Genomic DNA, 22,229 nt, shown 5'->3' with positions numbered 1-22,229 from the left:
GCCAGTGGGGTCATCTCTGCCTCCTGGTTGACGAAGGACTGTGGTCCACTGCCTCATACATGCAGCCAGGAAGGATACTAAAGCTGCATCAAGTTTATACAGCTCCAATACCCTTCCCAGCCATGAATGAGGCACTGAATCATAGGCCTTCTTATAGTCAATCCAAGCGGCCGAGATGGCCCCCTTGTTTCGCCGAACTTGTTGGCAAATGGTCATGTCTATGAGGAGGAGCTCTTTAGTACCACGGGACCCAACCCTACATCCATTTTGAGCGGGGGCCAGAATGTTGTTAGCGACAATATGCGCGTTAATTTTTGCTCTCAAAATGGATGTAAGGAGCTTGTAGAGTGTAGGCAAGCACGTGATGGGTCTGTAGTTTTTTGCTTCCGTGGTACTACCGGACTTGTAGAGCAGGAAAGTAACACCAGTTGTTAGGGAAGGTGGGAGAGAACCAAGATCGAGGGCTTGTTGAAATTGCGTTGCCAAACGCGAGTGCGAGCATCGAAACCATTTTAGCCAGAAGTTGTGCAATCCGTCCGGTCCAGGACTTTTCCAGTTCTGGGCCGTACGGACAGCACAACTTACGTCGTCGGGGCTGATGGTGATAGCCCCCATAGGTTCGATGTTCTCGCACTCGCGTTCGACAACGGTCATCCACTCACCCTCCGTGTGTTCGACGGGCACCGACCAGATGCTACGCCAGAAATCAGACATGGCAGTAGCATCCGGCAGCCGCACGTCAGACACACGAGGGTCGGTTTCCTCCCACCTTCGGTATACTTTCCTTTGGTCGCTTTGAAAAAGACGATTCTGCTGGAATCGGTCCACACGCTTTCTGTAGCGGCGAATACGGCTTGCCCATGCATAGACTTTCTGCTTCAGGAAGTCGATGCGCTCTGTGACATTGGCCAAATAGTCGCGGGGCCTGATGTCCGTCCCCGCGAACGCCTGGTTCACAAAGCGCATTACTCGGGGGCGATTATTACCCCTCTGAAGCAGATCAGCTTTGCAATGAGAGTCCTAAACGAGTTGATACGACGCTCGATCCGTACTTGCCATGCAGGGACACCTCCGACGGTCCTAGTTGCACGGTCAGCGTCCGGAAACTTGACTCGAGCAACACGGCACGCCGCGATGGCTCCGCAGTACATGATCGAGTGTGTATCATCTAGATCTTTACTAGTCCGTATAAATGGCTCTAGTAAAGCGTTTAAGGCTCCCATTAACGCTAGATTGCGTCTATTCATAGGCAGACGTGGTAATCGTGGCCTAGGATTGTTTGCGGAGCGATACTGCGTAATCGCCTCTTCCAAAGACCTCCTCAGTTGCTCATTAGCAGGCTCACTTACGCTCTGACTCGCGAAGTCCCCGCCGTCGTTACCGGAATCAACCCGCGGCGCCTCCGGTGCCAGGTCGGGTTCGGGCACCGGGTCCGGCGACATGGCGGGCAAATCCCGCCCCGAGGCGGGGCCCGCGCGAGCAGCGAGAGCCTCCTGGCGAAGCCGATCAAGTGTGGCGTCATCCAACCGCTTTGACCGCTGAATGACGCGCACCTGATCCGATAGACGCTGCTCCGATACGGTGGTGGATGGCTCGAGTGCCTGGAACAGAGGCAGCATTCTAGAACGGTACGCGGATAGCCGGGTTCCCCCCTCTGAAGCCCCGTAATAGGCGCGCATGACATTCTCGTTTATTTCTCGAGTCCATGTCATGCGACGCACTACACCACCGGCAGCGGGAGCCGTGGGCGGGGCAGGATGTCCCGCAGGCCCCAAGCGTGCCGGCAGCGGTGGCCGCCCTCGTCGCGCAGGTGGTCGTGGCGGCGGTGGCGGCGGCCCGCTCTCGTCGCTCGACTCGCTGGTGTCGGCCGCGGTGGCGAACTCGTCACTCGACGGCGGTTGCGAGGAGACGGACGAGGCGGGCGAGGGTGGTGGGCGTGCGCTTGTTAGTAGTGACGCTGGTAGAGCTCGTGCTTTGCTTCTTGTGATCATTTTTGTTGTCGACACATGTTGTACTTATTTGTCAGGCTTGCTTGTTGCCCATGTGTTCATGATAGAATGAACTCGTATCGTGGGCAATATTTTCCTCAAAAACAATTATAAAAGCAACATGTAAACACAAAAATTGTAAAATAATACAAGAGAATTTATAAAAACACGTCTGACGTTGACAGCGTCTTTTTTTTTTTTTTTTTTTTTTTTTTAAGTTTTATTCTCTTTATTTCTTTCAAATCTTAGGCTAGGCTGTTTATAATATGAATATAAAAGTAAAATACAAAACCACTTACAAAACAATATAAAACACATATAAACACATTATAAAAAACCTAACCTAGGGTGCCGCCAGCAGCGGGGCAGGGCCCAAGCTGCCGGTGGTTAGGGCTGCAGAGAGAGGAACCGTCGAACTATCCGCGCTGTGTCCAAGATCACCGCCTTCTGCATCTGGCCCTTGATCCAGCCACCTAGCGAGAGTCTCTTAAGATGTTGGTCGAGACTCTTCGCTATGAGACCGTTCGCTGAAACGACTATCGGAACAATGATCGTTGATTCAACATCCCACATGGCGGTTATCTCGTGAGCCAAGTCTAGGTACTTACTGGACTTGTCCTTCTCGGCTTTCACGAGATTCTCATCATGGGGGATGGTGATGTCAACGAGCACTGCCCGGCGTTGCAGTCGATCTATTATCACAATGTCAGGCTTATTGGCTACAATAGTCCTGTCAGTGATAATAGATCGATCCCAATAGAGCGTGGCACGACCATTTTCGAGAACTGGCGCAGGTAAGTACTTGTAGTACTGTACTTCGCGGTCCACAAGGCCGTATTGAAGAGCAAGTTGCTGGTGAATAATCCTGGCTACGAGATTATGTCTGTGCAAGTACTCGCCGTTAGCAAGATGAGAACAACCGGAAATAATATGCCTGAGTAAGTTTTATTATTATTATTATTCTCTTTATTTATCTTTCTTCTTAAGTTAGGCTACTTATAATATGATTATAAAAGTAAAATACAAAACCACATACAAAACAATACAAAATATATAAACACATTATAAAAAACCTAACCTAGGGTGCCGCCAGCAGCGGGGCAGGGCCCAAGCTGCCGGTGGTTAGGGCTGCAGAGAGAGGAACCGTCGGACTATCCGCGCTGTGTCCAAGATCACTGCCTTCTGCATCTGGCCCTTGATCCATCCACCTAGCGAGAGTCTCTCGAGATGTTGGTCGAGACTCTTCGCTATGAGACCGTTCGCTGAAACGACTATCGGGACAATGATCGTCGAATCAACATCCCACATGGCGGTTATCTCGTAAGCCAAGTCTAGGTACTTACTGGACTTGTCCTTCTCGGCTTTCACGAGATTCTCATCATGGGGGATGGTGATGTCGACGAGCACGGCCCGGCGTTGCGATCGATCTATTATGACAATGTCAGGCTTATTGGCTACAATAGTCCTGTCAGTGATAATAGATCGATCCCAATAGAGCGTGGCACGACCATTTTCGAGAACTGGCGCAGGTATGTACTTGTAGTACGGTACTTCGCGTTCCACAAGGCCGTATTGAAGAGCAAGCTGCTGGTGAATGATCCTGGCTACGAGATTATGCCTGTGCAAGTACTCACCGTTAGCTAGATGAGAACAACCGGAAATGATATGCCTGAGTGACTCTCCGGGACGGCGGCATGCCCGACAAATGTCGACCGTACCGTCCTTCAGGATATATTTCCGGTAGTTGTTCGTCATCATAACTTCGTCGGCAATTGCACAGGCAAAACCCTCGGTTTCTCCGAAGAGGTCCCCGAATCGTAACCAGTTCACCGATGCGAGCAGGTCTACATCGGGTCCCGTGAGGGCCTTGTAGAACCGCCCGTGTAACTGCTTGCTCTCCCATACCGCCCTGCGGTCCGCAGTACTTAGTACCACAGGTTTGCGCCAGTTCTCTTTCGCCAAGGATTATTATTATTATTATTCTAAGTTTTATTATTATTAGCAACGTGAATGAAGGTGATGTTGATTGTCACATATACACGTAATATAATGCGAATTACCAACATTTATCATTAGTGCGACCGGTGGAACTAATTTGACGTATGAGAATTAAAACAAAAAAACTAAAACGAATTTTCTTCACAATTTTATCATCAAGTATTCTTGGATTTCTTACGTGCCAAATAAAGAATGAGGTTGTCGAAACCTGAAAAGTATTTTGACAGTGACATAAGTGACATTGACAGCTGTGACATTGACGTATCTGTCGTAGTTTTTTTGGACTCGAATTAGCAATTGTATATCGGGTGAGTGGCACGGAATGTTTTAAGGACTCTCTACACTAGAGTCTCAGTAGCGCCAGTTAAATTGGTGAGACTAGACGTCCATGATCGGGAGGCGCTAGTGAAAGTGACCTCTAAAACAAAAGCAATTGACAAAGTAAACCACAGGCTTTCTGAAGCCATGACAGATGCCGGGATAACGCAAGGAGGATGATCATGACAAAGGAAAACTGGCAATGGTTTTGTGTACTTCATTTCTCCATTTTTTGTAAATCTACATATACCTAAGTTCGTGGCATTTTGAGTGTGTCATGACCGCCACTAGGTGAGTGTTTTATTGCTGTATTGTTGTGTTGTCTACTTTCTGTTTTATGTTATACTAACAATTAGCTTTAAAATATTCAATAATGTATAAGTACTAACCGTTATAGGCCATTTGTTGTCTGTTATAATAAATAAATTAAATTAAATTAAGTATAATTTTAATCCCCACCCTGTCAATTATTTAAAAAAAAAATCACTCGTGATTCCATTATCTAGAGAAATGAGATTTATTACATGTAGATTACGGTTTTTGTTCGGTGCTCTAAGCAAAATAATCTTCAAAATGTCCAGTATTTACAGTCAGACACTTCAGCAAGCCTAAAATCTGAAAATACCGTACAAGGCAAGTATACTCCACAAAATTCTAATCCATATAAATTCCCTCAAGCGCATTGAATAAAAGATGTCACAAGATTACACCAACTTTGATGTAGTTTGAGAGTTCATAATATTATCACAGTGTCGAAAATGTACAGCGGTTAAACAAACACCTGCAAAGTTGATTTAGGACACAAATTGCCGAGATGAACGCTCATCCGTGCTTGGTAAGAGTGCATTCAGACGTTTCAAATTGTCAGCGTTTTATCTATGCGTGTTTAAACTAAACATTGTTGAAACATAGGTACTTAATAAAATCACTCTCAAAGTTGGCTAGAAAACAAGAAGAAAATGTGAACTACTTTTGTATAATAGGTAAAAACCACTTACACGACGTGATACTTTCCAACTGTCACCTGGTACAATTCCGATAATAATGATGTGAACACACTCTAAAACGATGGATGGATATACAAGCTCTGCGCTTTAACGAGTACTATCTAGACATAGTTCACATCTGACATTTCAACCTAGTAGAGCTAAATTATAATAGCTTCCTTTATGTTTAGATGCAAGATAAATGGGTATTGTATAAATGCATACAAATGTATTTTTAATATTGGTTTATTTTTTGTGTATTTTGTGTATTTGTGTATTGTTGGAATCTAATGAAGCTGAATGAATGAATGATTGATATTAAGTGTACATTGAGTATGTTTTTTTTTATAAATGGGCTTACTCTTGCCACAGACTAGCCAAAGGCAAAAACGTGGCCTACGATGGAGTGAGCTCGCCCAGAAGATGCCTGTTCTGTTCACCCTTGATTTCAAGGTTTCCAGGTTATATGAGCTCGGAAATATAGCCTCCGACAAGGAAAAATCAATCATTATACTTAATTCATTAAGTCATCATCCTCCTTGCGTTATCCCGGCATTTGCCGCGGCTCATGGGAGCCTGGGGTCCGCTGTGACAATCACTGCCATCTGACCTTCCAACCCAAAGGGTAACTAGGCCTTATTGGAATTAGTTCTACTATAGTACTAAGTCAGTACTATATAATATAGTACAACATCCTAACTAAATTAGCAACATATAGCAGAACTTTTGATAGTCCGTGCAGAAGTGCAACTAACGTTATTTACGTTATGTGGCATGCGGGTCCAGAAATAACTACTTTTACTTTGTTCCTAAATAAAGCAACAAAGTGTCTTCAAAAACATGCAGGACCTCTCAATTTATAAGATAAATCTGTATACTGTGGCGTGGCTTATTCAAGTTGCCGTGTCCCATATTCGAGTAGTATAAAACTCTCCTAGTATTCGTGAAGAGGATGAAACAGACAAACTTGGCAGTCGCTTTTGACTGAACTTTGCTTTGAAATTGGATCATTGATGTGCGACAAAACAGAGCCTCTGCACATACGCCTTTGACGTTTTAGAACGTACCTACATTTTCGGTGAAGTTTATGATGACGAGTACCTAATGTATCCTACAACGTCAATAACTTCTGAGCCTCTGCCATACTGTTTGTATTTTCATTTGTTACCTATTTTAGGTGAATTGATTTTGTTTTAATAATAATAAATGAGCTTACTCTTGACAACAGACTAGCCAAAGGGCAAAGACGTGGCCTACGATAGAGTGAGCTCGCCCAGAAGATGCCTGTTCACCCTTGATTTGATACATTCAGAAAACGTGTCTTATTTTTTCGATTTCTTGATGTAACTAGGCAATTTATTTTCGTTATGGTTATTTTCGTATCCGTTTGTTTAGGTATGTATTTTAGGTTTCAATGAGTGGTTAGTAAAAAATTAAGAGGTCGATTATTTCAGCAATTCCCGTCAACTTTGTACAAAAATTAAGGGAAAAGTTAAATTTGTTTTTATTAATTCCTATTTTGTTACCAAGATTTTGTTGATGAATTGAGATTTTATTAAGTTTTATTTCGTCATTAAGGTTCTCTAGTATCTATATTTTCTTAATTATAACAATTATCCTGTATATATCTTACGAAAGTCGAATTATATTACTAAATGTTGGTAACAAAATAGGATCAATTAAAATTTGCTGACGTGGCATTGTACAAAGTTGACGGGAATTGTTGATTTAGAAACCGTAACGTAAACATGTGAATTTAAGGTAGTAAAGATGAATAGAGGTAGAATCGGTGTCCTGCCGTTTCGCCAAAAAACGTTTCGTCAAATTTCATTTCCCAATAATCATATCGCAATAGTTTCATTTCCCAAAGTATTGTTTGGCAAAGGTATGTTTCGCAATGAATTTGTTTGGTCAAATTATCATTTGGCACAATTTTACTTAGTCAAATTTTATTTAGACAAAACTTTATTTCGCAAACGTTTTTAATGGCAAAACTTATATCCCAAAAACATGTTTGGTCAAAATTTCACATCGCAAATTTCGAAAATATTTAGGCATTTGCATTTTCATTTCTACGGGATTAATTTAATTTACCGACGATTTGTTTGCCAAATTTAACTTAAAATTGTCAAATGATAATTTCAGTTTTATTCCCAAGGCTTCAGTTGGACAAGAAAAGTTTGCTCAACTTTATTTTTGTCAAATTAATTACTGGACTAAATTATTTTGTCAACTATTTTTTTGTCAAAAAATGTTTCTACAAATTACACCATGCAAAACCACGTTTGACAATAAATATTACAAGGTCAGCAGTAAATCTCCTAATGGATTCATGTAGGTATTTTACTTATTTTTAAGGACCCTTAATTAAATTGTAATGAAATAATGTAACTCAAAAGCGACACCAAAATATCAGTTTTAGGTACTGGTTTAAGTATTAATATTCTGCTGGAACATCGTAAAAAGCTGCGTAAGCCTCAGATCTGCTTTTTAATTAAGCACAGTTATAAATCCTCCACGCGAACAATACACCTATCACGAGATAGGTACGACGATGTACGATGTACACGAGTACCTGCTATCATCTATTTTTTTATTAATTAAAATTAGATATCAGTTTCAATGTATCGTTGTATGTACTTGTAACTATCTTTGCTTGCCACGCTCTAAAAATATATTAAGTTTTACAATAAACGTTATATAGTGCATGTAATAAAAAACAAAATACAACTTTACTTACTTATAAAAGTCGCTGAACAAATTATAATCAGTTTCAGGATTGTCTACAGCTCAATTGAATATAGGTCTGTTACAGACAACTCCTGATATGAAACAGCCAAATTAAATAATGAAGCTTAATTTAATAGCCATGTCTTTGGAGCAAGATTATAATTCAGTCGGCGTCGTTCGCGGAACCGAAGGGAAATCATTCAGTCCCTTCATACCTGCCGGCTCAACGTAGACAATGTACAAGTTTCAAAATCTCATAAGAAATTTTTAATGACTGCCATCAATAGAACATTAAAAAAAAACTCACAAAAACCTATTAATATGTAATCCCTATTAATAATAAACATGGTGTAACTGAATAATTTTAACAGCGTACCTATTTCTGATCACATTTCAAGCCTAAAATATCATAATTATAGTTTTTTCTGGATTTCGTTTAATGAATACTTCTGCCATTGCCATTATGAGGCATAATTTGAACTACTTATCCTTATTGATAGGTACCGAAAAGTGTCCAAAAAAAATTTTTAAAAACAATATTAGGTTTCATGAAGTAAAATTTTTACTGATAACAATTATTTACATTTCAGGTAAATAATTATACAAAAAATACGAAAATATTTTATTTTTCGCCGTAGACGACTTAAAGACATATTATTTTTTCTTTCTTATGGCCAGAGAAGTGCGTGATTAAAATCTTCCAGATTCCTCATGTAATGCACCGCGTATTTCAGAGATTTAGAGTTTTTATATTGAGATTAATTTTATTGAGTAATTACATACCTACGATAAGGTCACTACAGGGTGCCCACGGAAGAGGTACAAGATAAAGAATATAATTCGGTGTTCCCATTTCACTGAATAACCTAGATGGTAATTTTTGTAGAAGCCAAATATTTTTTTTGTCCGAGCAGAACCTTAATGTAGGTTTTACATAATCTATTTACGTTTGGTAAAAGTTAGGGCTTGTAGGGCGAGGCGAGGGTGATGAGACAGCCAATTTTGATCGTCAATTTCGCCGCTACTCATAATTCCATTACCAAGCCTTTTAGGTACTGCGAAGTCACAAGACAATAACAGCGCCGACGTCGGTCTCCGAAATACTTCAGGCTTCCCCGACGAATTACAATTTGTTATTCAAAATTATGGAATGCCATTATAACGTTAGCTTTAACTAATTTTGAATGCAAAATATTCGGTTCATGAAGCACAATGTCAAAATTCAACGAACTTTTAGGTAGATATACCTACGTCGGATATGGTATTACGACGCAAGGAGACTTCACGGAACTGTCCTCGAATTAATTTGTTAATATTGGTATACAAATTGATAGAATATTTTACTTATAGTCTTCCATTAATTCCGTTGTAGATGAAATAAAAATGCGAGTTAGTTACATAATTAGTTCTAATATATTATGCATAAGTAAATAAAGACTAAATCTCGATAACGCTTATAAACATAAATGATTTAAAATTTCTGTATAATAGACTGGAAAAATTAACTATTTAGCTAATCATTATTGAGTCTGCAAATGTAAAGTATCTAAGATCCTATTCATATGTTTCCATGGTACTAAATTGAAGAACAAGAGATGGAAATTGTATTTCAATATTACATTATGCTTATTTCAGCGAACGGATTATTTCATTTCGTAAATTAACTCCAATCTGAATGACATCGGGCCAAATCAGCCCGACCTTTGTCGACCGGCTGGTCGTCTGGATTAATATTAAGCACTTTGAAATATGAGAGGTCACTCTGTCATATCGTGGTCACGTCGTTAGCTGAGTAGCTTACCATAATTTTATGTTAGGGTCAGACAGTTCGTGGTTGCACCTAGGTTTTTTGTTATTTCGGCTACGTCTCCTTCAAGGTTTGTGTTTCGGCTCTTAGACCATTTGACATTTCTTTCAAATAATTCAATTCTGAACCATACTCCTTTTTTAGCGTTGTGGTTTGGTTTTAAACAGGTATTTCGGCAAGTATGTTGCCGCTATGACTCACCCAACCGCCTAGTGGTGCCCTTTTCTTTCTGCTTTGCCGAGTTTTGGTCATTTGCATGTTGCTTATTTCTTGGTTTGGTTTTATTAGGAAATATAATTTAATAATACCTAGTTTCATTAGAAAAGTCCGTTTGCATGTGAATGTACGGGAAAACGTAGGAAAGGTACAAATTTCAGCGCGATGTAGTGATATAATCAGGTAACTGCCAAAGTCAGGCGTCTTTATCAGTCGGCCCAAAATAAATAAATAAATAAATATTATAGGACATTCTTACACAGATTTTGCCGATATATATAATATATAAATACTTATATACATAGAAAAGTCATGACAGGAACAAGTATTGCTCTCAAATAAATGAAGATTCGAACCCCCTGATGTGTTAAGATTGAATTACAATCATATTGGCTCTCTTGCGTCTCATGATTTGATTTTGACTCATGACCACTATAACTAGTTTATGCCGGTATTAATCCAGGTCATACTTAATAACATCGGGGTCAGTCGATGTCATTATAATGTCAAGTATTTTTGTTTTGTGCTGGGCGGGCGGTTGGTCTAGTGGTAATGACGTTAGCCGAGTAAGCTGAAGAGCCGGGTTCGATTCCAGGCTCGGCCACCAGTGGACCTTGTCGTTTTTTCTTTTGTGTGTGATATCTATGTATTTCAATTTATTTTTGTTTTATCAATAATAAATAATGAAGATGAATGAACTAACAACCCTATGTGAAACACATATAGTATACCTACACATAAATACACGTTCCGTTGTACACGTGTGTTGTGTAGGCCTCTTCCACATGCTATCACTTAAACGCCACGTCACCGAAATGTCAAACTAAGGGTAGGTTGAGATGAAAGGCGTTAGCAAAACTCCTTTTGCTCTTAAACCGTCTTCGTAGGTGTTGGGGAACTGTGATACCAATATTAAATACAGGTTTTTTTATTATTATTATTATAAATGGGCTTACTCTTGGCCTCTTACAGACTAGCCAAAGGCAAAGACGTAGCCTACGATGGATGGTGATGGATGGATGGTGGTGGTGGTGTATTTTGTTATAGTGAGGGCCGGCAGCTACCAGAACCCTTGCTGCTACGCGAAAACGACCCTTTCTCATAGATTTTTCCTTCGCCATTGACGTATAAGTAGTGAAAGTGAATACTTACAGCGCCCTTGGTGTACTTCTCGAGGCTGCGGAGCGCGGTCTCGAAGTAGTCCTCCCCGTAGGCGCCCTTCTGCTCGTCGCTGAGCCTCTTCCACATGTCGCGCGCCTGCTCCAGCAGCTTCTCCTCCGACAGCCAGGCGCTGCCCGTCGTGTATTCTCCGGCCGCCACTACCACCTGCAATACCGGATTGAGTCACAAGAAGGGAGCAAAATTACGGGAACATTTAGGAATATTATAAAATAGAATCTTGAGAGCACGGTTATAGCCTGACAAGTTTTTATTTGACCCTCGCCACGTTGCGGATTTCCAGCTGAACTAATTTCTTTTACTGGCAAGAATTACCATTTGACACCCGTCGTCGAAAGTCATCGTATGTCAGTGATGTAAACGAGAAGTGAATATTTTAAATTTTTTAACGGTTTCATCGCAAATATGCCTAAAATAATATATTGAAAAGTGAAAATAGTTATACTTAACGTGATAAATTACTTACAATAAAAAAGGATGAAGAATTTCACTGTATTTCGATAACAATGTTCCGAAATCGGTTGATGACATGTCCGGTACTGACAGTTTATAGTGCGGTTCTCCAGTACTGATTATTTGGTTTCGATTTAGCTTAATATATTTTTTGTTCTTATTTAAGGTGTCTTCTCTCTGCCGTGAAAAATATTTATAGAAATAAGGAGGCCGTTACATCATTGACACCAGTACAAAACAAGGTCCCACGCAAAAAGAAAATAAACATCGACGACTTCGATAAAAGCACAAGATTTATGGATTTTAGGCTGTGCGGAAACTAGTAGCGAGTATTTAAACCGTGCTTATTAAACTTTGATTCTCTAAAACCATGTTTTATTTTTCTACCAATATTAACGCGAAACCAGTACACGCTGTCCCCATTATATATGACGTCCGCACATTATTGCCATATGAAAGCGGTTTATAGCGACACTCTTTCAGGGTCAAATAAAATCTTGTCAGGCTTTACATACGAGTACTACTGATTTTACGTCACCTATAATTATGTAATATTATTATGAACCGAAATATTATTGACCTAAATAATCGTTATTTTGTAATGAATTATAAGAATTTAGTCTTTGAACTAAAGGTACGTCCACTTTCATCCCTCCTGGCGTAGAAGATAAATTCCCTTTTTATACGTATAAAACCATATGGGCTTATCATGGAATTAAGGGCAGGAAGAAGAAGAAGAAGAGGAGACGGGATTATCAAAATATTGGACTTCTTAGGGTTACACTACACCATAATAGCGTTTACCGAGCGTCGTCGGCATCGAGTCTACTTAGGGCCATTTGCTCTATCGATAACGGAGGGTTAACCCATCATTTTATATAAAAATTTGACAGATGATAGGCACTAACCCTGAGTTAAGTGGTTGGTGCAAGTGGGCCTTAGTCAACTTGGCTGCTGCTTGACGAAACGTCAACGCACTGCGTAGCGACGACATTTGACATTGCGCTGACTATAGACAAAATACTAGTAGGTAACAACTACGAACGTATAGACGATAAATTCTATCTACGTTTGAGAAAGCTTATAAATAATTTTTCAATACCGTGACAAAAGATATGAAATTGACGGCTTTGATATGCCAGGATGATCCACCTGTTTTGATATATTAGCGGATATTTCTAAAGGTATTGGAATAAAAGGTTTTCCTGTTATTCGTCTTTCATGCCAGTCTTGATCCCAATGTAGGTACTAAGATAACGAAAAGCTTTTCATTTTTTATGCTTTGAAATGAGTTGTCTTTGTTTATAAATTAAAGATTTTTTAAGGTAAAAATTAGATTTCAAATTAGTTTATTAACTATGCAGTTCATAAATATCATCACTTTTACCTGAATTATTAATTATAAAAGGTTCCTCTTGAACTACTAGTAAGTATAGAAGTTTTTTACAAATTAACCGTCATTGCTTTTATTTCCTAATTGTAAAACAATTATTGTCTCGATGTTGATTAGATACGCTGCTTCGGCACCAGTTGGCCAGTTCCGTTCTGATTGGATTTAATTACGATTCCTGAGTTTCTAAGGAACATCCAGTCACTGGCGCACTGCCGTCCTAAGGTAAAAGGCAGCTATTCGACAAAAGCTAGTTTTGAGATAATCGCAAAAAACCTTCTTTTTTGAATTTCTACAAAACGGATTAACTTTTTTCATTATTTCTTTTTGTATATAGTAGGTATAAGTGTTTACTTATTTTAGACATTATTTGTGTGTTTGTACAGCGACTGGTTTTTTTTTAATTCGATAAAAGCCTTTTTGCATAGTATTAAGCTTCAAAAATGGTAGATATTACTAGTCAAGAAAGCGGTAAAACATGCTTTATACGGTGTTCTAATCTAGGATTTTCTCTTAAACTAGGCTATAACGCCGTATATAATCACATACTATCTTATTGCTTAGCAACAATGCCCATCTAGCACTCGAGATTCTAAGTTAAAGGCAGTATCGTAGTTATTCGGCCTTTTTAATTAGTATCCTAGTGAGTTTTCCAGATTTTCGACTATACTCTAGTCTAAAAGAACGCATACTATCAAAAAAATCGTATATACGGCTTTATAGATTAGTATATTTGGAAGAAATTGGAACAAAATGCAAATACGTCGTTTAAAAACGTATGTATTAAAGAAACAAGAAAACGCCATTCTGTCCCTATTTACTAAAAAAAAAAAACTAGATCTATCGATTCTTTTTGGATAGTGATAAATATAATATAATAAACTTTTACAGTACACAATAATACCTGCTCTTTTAAATTAGTCAGTAAGTAGTCAATTATTAGTATCTAATCGTCATTTTTCCTCAAAGCCTAGATGATAAGAGTGCCGTCTGTATACTACACATACGTGTACTAATTCGGAGTTTTGTGGAAACTTTCTTACGTTGCTAATGGAAACAAGTTAGTAAGTAATGATAAAATAGGTCAATTTGTTATTTTGCTTTGAAAAAAAGGTCAATTTTTATATCATATGTCATATGTCAATCTATCGCGTCACATCTGAGAATTGGAGGCAAAATAAATTATAATTATGTAATTTTAATGCCAAGATGAGAGGTAGAACAACAACGGGTTTTAATTGTGACCAATCTATCTGCAAAGGATTTGGATGACTATGAAATTGGCCGCACAGGATTTGAGTTAGAAAGCAGTTTACACTACCTACTACCAAATGGTTTCGCATGAATTATACATACAGTTTAGAAGAATTTCATGGTCGCTCCAAAAATCTGGCTCTTTTCTATAAAAAAATTTAGAGAAAAAGATAATATAATTATTATGTGACGAACAGTTTGCAAACAAAAAACAAGTTTACCAATTTCTATTAGAGATTGTGCGAATATGTAGCAATAGTTCAGTAAGCTAAAGAGCGTTATTCACTGCGGCTGGTTATATACATGAAACAAATACATCCAAAACGCATCCAAGCAGTTTGGCAAGCAATTTGTCCATTCGTTTTTTGTTTAAGGAAACTTACATTCCTAGATTTACAAGAAGGAATGCCTTCATAAGCAGGTTCTGCTTAAGTATATGAAAGTACAGGGATCAAATATTCTTCTGGTCCGATTAAGCTGCTTTTTACTACGCTCGCCAAGTACCGGTCTGGTATCAAGAGAATGATGTCGAGTTTGTTGCGAAAACATTAAATCCGTCGAACTACCCTGAAATGAATTAAGCTAAGAAACAGATAACATCGAGCAATTCAGAAATGACTGGATTAGTAACCATAAAAATCTTCAACAATGTTACAATACAAAAATTGCGATCCAAAAGTTTATAGAGAGTATCAAAATCAAAGTCAATCAAAATAATTAGTTATAAATTGAATTCGACTACAACAAAATAGTCATTTAATGGATTTTCTGGAAACAGTGGCAGATGACCCCGTAAGTTTATTATATAGGCCTAACTTTCACACGAACATGCCTATGCTTTTTGATACTGGTTATCAAAAATATGGTTATTTTCATATTCAATTTCCTATTATATTCATATTAATATTCCATGTTTGTAAAATAAAACATAGTTGAAAATGTAGACTACTGCCAATACTTCTCCTTCTTATTCCTCATACCCTTATCACAGAACAGGTCTTTCTCTTTCATTCTCCTCTTTCGTCATCTCAACACTCATATCTTTCTCTCTAATATCCTATTTCACATAATCCATTCATCGTTGTTTGGATTTACCCCTCCTTCTCTATATCAACATTCATCTCTAACGTTCTCATTCATTAATTGCAAATTATTTACTTGTTTTACTGTAAATTAAACCAAAAAGGATAACGTTAAATACTTAAACCGTGGAATATTAATATACCTCATATTATATAGTGTTTGCTGCAAAAAAAACTATATACGAACAACTTTCCCACCGCAAACTACGCTAAAAAGACGTATTTGCTTTCGAGCAATAATATCTGAAAATCGAGTTAAATGTTTGTATCTCGAATAAAAATGACAATAGAAATGATGTAGGAAATGTAAACAATAGTTATTATTGTTAAAATGTATCAAAAATGCAATCATTCAGTATTTTTCCTAACTTCGTTTGGTTTCGATCAATATTTCGCGCGAAAAAAGCCAGCTGCGCTCTCGTACTGTCAGCCACAAGCTGCGCCGGTGCTCGCAGCTCGTCACTGATGGCTTTTCCATAGCATAAAGTATCTTTCGGCTGGCGGGTGGATTGACAAAGGTTGGAGCATATACTGTTTTATAGGCTAGTTTGCAGCACTTTCACTCATTTTAAAAGTTTTTTTACGTTTAATATGATACCCATACAAAATAAGAAGAACGTATAACACTTATTCGTTTTTATAGACTAATATTGTGTTGTAAAACAATCGAGCGATACTAGGCTTAAATGACGTATTTGACATTTTTTACAGAAAAAATGTATATACGCTTTTTTAGACTAGTATCAGTTAAAAAATTGATCAAAATCCTACGCTAAAACTACGTATAACGTCTTGTACGTATTTTTAGCCTAGTTTTTCACTTTTACGTACTTTTAGTAATACTGGATAACATGTCAACCTAACCAGAGCGTAAAAAAACGTATATCTGCATATACGTTGATTTAGCTTAGTTTTGTTAAATAGCTGCTTTTTTGGCTAGGAAATCTTGGAAAATTAGTGCAAATACTGCCTTTTTAGAGAAATTTTCTCGGAAACTAGGCAACATATCGAAAAACGGAAAAAAGTGGTCGATGCAGCTTAACCTGTACATTACGAATATTACAATAAGTCAATTTCGGCAAAATGTCGAATAGCTGCCTTTTACCTTAGGACGGCAGCGCAGGCCTCCAGGGGCTTGTTTGACATGCTTGGCCTCTGACATTTAATCAAGGGCGGCTTTATGTAGACATCTCTGATTTTGCCTACTTTATTTACTTAGTCACCGGAGTCACGTTCTAACCTTATGTTCAGTACCATAATTCAATTATTACTGTGTAACATTTATTCGTAACTTCGTTTGCGTTGAATTCATAGTAGCTTATTATTCATTAGAACTATATATACCAGTCCAGTATATACTACCAGTAAGGTTACTTGATCGAGTTTATTGTTAGAATATAAGCACTTTAGTACATATGTATATTCTAACTATAAGCATTAGTATGTCTAGACAGGTATTGTTGTATAATTATTCAACTTGTAACTCAGCTAGTAAATTGTTATAGACGTCATTTTCAGTAATTAGGTAAAACTACCGAGGTCTAACAAGAAACTAGTAACAACAGTAGGTACTTTAGCCCAACATTAAAATAAACGCGCTTACACCGAGAAAATTATTTTTCGCATTAACATGAATATTAGCTAAGTATAGACATGTCAAAAAAACATTAATCGAGACGTAGTCCGCTTTAAACAATTCCCGAGTCGTTCTTTCCCGGGAATGAAGGAGAAAGTAGGTATCCGACAAACATTTAAGTATGTACCTACTTGTTACCTAGTACTGGTACACGAATCTACTGGCATGTGTAACTGAAATATGTATGTTAATATGATATAATTGCTCAGAGCAAATTCAATCCAACAATCTGATCATGAAAAAGGTAACTCGGCTTTAGCTTCATTGGCGTCTGGCTTTACGAATACGTTTCACTAAACAATGCCTCTAATTTGACCTAAATTGTTCAAATGCTATCCGATGTCGAACACAAAATATAGGTCATAGTACTGGTATAGTTAAATCGTGTACCTACCTATATGCCTTCATGTAGATGAAATATTCATGGCAAATGTTTATTGGTTGTAAATGTTTATTATTTGTGCAATGGTTAAAACCAAACATGTTAGCTAAAACTAAGAAAGAATATATATATATTTTTAAGTAAAAATTAGGTCATGATGCTTTATATTCAGTTAGGTAGGTATGTTGTTAAGTTAACAAAAGTACGTGACGTTCCAATTCGAATAATGAGGTAAACAGCTTTTTCGTCGTTAATACTTGTACCTACGTCCCTACAACGTAACTAAATATTTCTACTTTGTTTTCTGCCAATTGTTTATTTAGGTAGGTACCTAATTGGATAATTTATAGGGTCTGGATCGGCATAATAATAAACTATTTCCATAGTTTGAGAACCCCTAGTTGAAAGCCTTTGCAATGCACTCGCAGGCGCTCTCCTTTTTTATTCACAACTGTGTTTTATATCCCAAGCGAGACATTTGCAAATAGTGAATTTCCTCTACCGGTGTGTGGAGGTGCATAAAATTGAAACCAAAATTAAACTTTCTCGACAATTGCTCTGTTTGCAAAATATCGCATTAACCTAGCTGGTTTGCACCTCAGAGACTCGAAATATTGCATCTATTGCAGGTTCAGTGATATTAATCATCATCATCATTCTCTTGCCCTTATCCCAGTCACTTGGGGTCGGCGCAGCATGTCTTTCTCTTCCATACATCTCTATCACTCGTCATCTCATCATTAACTTGTTTTAGTTCCATATCATGTCTCACACAGTCCATCTTGTCCATCCACCTCTTCTTCCTTTACATTTTCTCTCTCATTACATACACCACCTTCCACATTCATTCGTAATATCTTTCTCGTCACATGCCTTTCATCCCTCCGCATTATATTCACTCTTTCTGTTTCTACTTTCGGTGCTACTTTCAGGCTTCCTTTGATATACTTACTCATTCTTTATCTTATCCATTCTTGTCACGCCACACATCCATCTTAACATTCTCATCTCTGCTATATACAATCTCTTTTCATCCGTCACCTTTAGTAGGTTCAGTGATATTAATACTGTCAGGTAAAAGCATGAAGTTGGTTTGAAGAATAGCAACGAGTGCAACTGTCGCGTTTTTGCCCGGGGGACGCTGCGAGATGCCTTGATAGGCTATTTTCACTTCACTAAGGAGACTTTTCGCTGGAGTTACTCTTCCCGTGTATATACATGTACAAGGTCGCTGTTTTAGGTTGTCTTTGGGCTTGTAATAAAAAATAAAATGATATTAGGCGAATTATAATATTTTACGATTCATAATTTATTTATATATGAAGACAAGTATCTCGGCTTGAATAAAAACAAAGTATCTAAAATTGCGCGCTAAATAATTTTATAAGGAAAAATAAACCTCATACTTTTTGAATAAAATCTGAGAGAACTTGCATAAACGGTATATATGATCCAATCATATATATTCTATTTCTAATTAAATCACTAACGTGCGTGAGGGTGGACGACACAAGTCGTAACAAACTACTACACAGGGTGGAGGGCTTTAGAAACCTCCAGCATAGCCGAGTCGGGCATGCTGTCGAAGTCCGGGTCGGCAGTACCTATCCAATGAGGATTACCTCCACCTCTGAAAAAAAAAGTGCAGTATGACTATCTGTATGTACTGACCACGTCGACACCGCGCGGCTTGAGCTCGCGGCGCAAGCAGGCGGCGAGTGCGTCGAGCGCGGCGAGCGAAGCGGCGTGCACGCCGCGCACCGGCGCCGCCACGTGCGTGAGGATGGACGACGCCAGCACCACGCGCCCGCGCGCGCGCCGCACCAGCGGTAGCATCACCTGCACCAGCCGGGACGGACCTGCAACCAATACACGTTCGGTAAACTTACGATCACTCTTACCAGCGGTACGACGCTGTTCCTTTCGGGCGAATTTTGGATTTTTGGTTCGTTCGGTTCGGTGCGGCATTGTCACAAGGTTTGTCTCAGCTTCACCTTCCTTCTTATCACAGATAAGGCAATTATTTGATTGTTTTACGGTCATAGTATTTTCATTTTGACTACGTCGGGCATTTAGGTACTGCTCCAGCGGGCGATGTCATTTTCAGAGACATTCATCCAAGAAGGCTAGTGACATAGCCTTATACTGTCTGAGTGACTCTGTTATGGTTGTGGTTGTAGTCCGAACGTAATGTTCAGAATCTAGTCATATAGTCACAAAAAAAACGCTGCCAAAGTTTTCAGTCGGCTCTTCAGGCACTAAAAATTGGATTGGAAACTTATCAATGTGAGATGAGTGCGAACCACTATAAAACCAATAATATTATGGGGCTGTGTCTGGTCTCATCGTTGGATCTACTTATTTATTTGACGACATAAAACCGTCGAAATATAAAATTTATTACACATTCTCAATAAAAGTTAAGCGGTCGTTTTCGAGAATGGAAACCGACCGTGACATCATCTAGAACACGCTGCAGCCAGCTCATATCATTTAATTTTATACTCAACATCAAACAATAACTTAGTCAGCCATATTGTGTTAAAACAAAAATGAATGTAAATCATAAAACTCATTTGTTTTGAAAGTTTTATGATGTTGACGTTTAATGTAGGTGGGCCATTTTTTTCAAACTTGTCCACCCCACTTTTTTTGTAACATGGGTATTTTTTACGCGATTCATACTCAGAATCGCGAGGTCTTTCGATCCTGATAGGAGAAAAAAATGTCCCAAGAATTCCATACATTTTTTCGAACATTCCGTTCCGTTACCGCCATACAAAATGTATGAAAAAATGGTAACGGAATGGGAAAAAAACCTTGGGACACTTTTTTTCTCCTATTAGAATTGAAAGGAAAGGACATAAAAAATTAAAATGCAAAAAAAAAGTGGGGTGGACAACTTTGAAAAAAAAAATGGCCAGGTAACCTAAACAATACAATAATATTATTATCTAAAATATTTCATTTAAAAATAACAGGAATACTGTAAATATACAAAAAGTACACGGCCATTAATGTCAAGTGATCCTGAAGAATAAAATAGTTGAACGGAATGTAGCGTGTCGTGTCCAGATCTAATCATATTTAAATTTTTGGCTGCGATTACAAAACCGGGCGAGCGATGTCAACACAACTGGTTGGGAAATTATGAGGAAAATTAGATTAGATTGATGACGTGCAGGCGGGTGAAAGACGGGCTTTTACCGTGCCGAGTAGTTTATTTTAAAGCACTCACGTTGTTCGCACATTATTTCAACGAACTAAAGTGGCTTTATATTATATTCATAGGTTTTCGCAGTTAAAAAGCCACTTAACGTTTTTCGTCAAGAAAACTTCAAGTTAATTTATTTCTTTACACACAAAAAGAGCATACAAAAACATAAAATTAATTATTTTGAAATTAGGAATTACAGAAATTAAAGTTAGTCGGTACTAGCTACATTTTCTAACATTATTGCCACTAGCGCCATCTCCCCGCAGGTAATGACTACAGCAACCCAGCGTAGCGGACTCACCCAACAGATTGACCTCCATCGCGCGCCGGATGACGGAGAACGGCACCCACTCGAGCTCGCCGAGCGCGCACCACGACTCGCAGTTCACAATCGCCCACAGCCCCTGCGCGCCCTCTGGCAGGTGGTCCACGATGTACAGCGACGCAGACAGGATCTGAAGAACGGAGATGGCGTTCATAGGGTGCGTTACAGTAACCATTTGTGTGACCCGATTTGAACGGATTGGATTAGAGAGCAAGGTACTCGACTTTGGTCCTTGATAGAATGGGTACTTCTCCAGAATATGTATGTTAGCAACAATATTTGTTGAACGAAATGATAAGGAAGATATTACATTCAACCAAGTAAATCAAAAAATATATTGTAACGTTGAAGTAGGTTTATTAATACATTACAATATGCTTAATATACTTGTTTTTTACGTAAATTTAACTTTATGTCAAATACCATTACATTTTGTTCCAACCAAGGACGATTACAAAATAGTTATTTTTTTTACAAGGGGGCAAAGTAGTTGTTTAACCGCACGTGCCAATATTGATACCCGAGTAAGCGAAAGATTCCAATATTGAACTGCGAGCGTAGCGAGTGGTTCAAAAAGTGGTATCTTGAGAGTTGCGAGGGTTTCAAGGCACGAAGGTTAAACAAACTTTGACACCGAGTGAAACACAAAATTTTTCACCACACCAACACAAACAAAATATTAAACATCAAATTAAATCAAATCCATCAATTTATTCAATATTTATGATTCAAAATCATCATTTGTAGGTACAATCTACCAGCCAGCTTAAAACATCAAGTTAAAATTTGTATGAAATTACTTTGTACTCTTGTGGATAAAATGCAACTTTGCTTTCTATTTTTGGATAGCAAAATAAGCCCTTAACAGTTGGTGTGGTGAAAAAATATGTAAATGGTTATTGTTTCCAACTTAACAAAAAGTGATATATCGTTAGCATCTTCTAGCTTCTATCTTATACAGTTAGCTTATTTTAATGAGCCTAATGTCTGGAACTTAACGGACATTAAAAAAGCACGGTGGTTATTTATTTTGAGTACTGCTCCCTTACAGATAAACTTGCAAGCTGTAAATCATTGATTATTTTTGTTTATATCGATTGTGTTAATTGTTTCTCAATATATTGGGCTAACTTGTGAAACCTTATAAAATTAACTTTGTTTACCACGAACCGATTAAATCGTAGACATTATAATAATATATTATTATTGCATGACTTTCCCAAGCAGTTCAGAATATTGTTGAGTTCAATGTCGTATATTATTTTTCA

The 22,229-nt window shown here is 38.3% G+C and overlaps 1 protein-coding gene across 1 annotated transcript in view; it reads right to left on the bottom strand.

Annotated features, from left to right (window-relative positions):
• Positions 1-22,229, bottom strand: part of LOC125229340 (D-beta-hydroxybutyrate dehydrogenase, mitochondrial) — a 140,942-nt gene that overhangs the window by 6,411 nt on the left and 112,302 nt on the right. The window contains exons 5-7 of the mRNA XM_048134154.1: positions 20,938-21,091; positions 19,091-19,278; positions 11,196-11,369 (exon numbers count right to left, since the gene is read on the bottom strand). Of these exons, the coding sequence (XP_047990111.1) occupies positions 11,196-11,369; positions 19,091-19,278; positions 20,938-21,091 (516 nt within the window). The remainder of the gene's footprint in view (positions 1-11,195; positions 11,370-19,090; positions 19,279-20,937; positions 21,092-22,229) is intronic.

This window comes from Leguminivora glycinivorella, chromosome 9, assembly GCF_023078275.1.
Source record: "Leguminivora glycinivorella isolate SPB_JAAS2020 chromosome 9, LegGlyc_1.1, whole genome shotgun sequence".
Lineage (NCBI taxonomy): Eukaryota > Metazoa > Arthropoda > Insecta > Lepidoptera > Tortricidae > Leguminivora > Leguminivora glycinivorella.
This window is presented reverse-complemented; position numbering and strand designations above follow the sequence as displayed.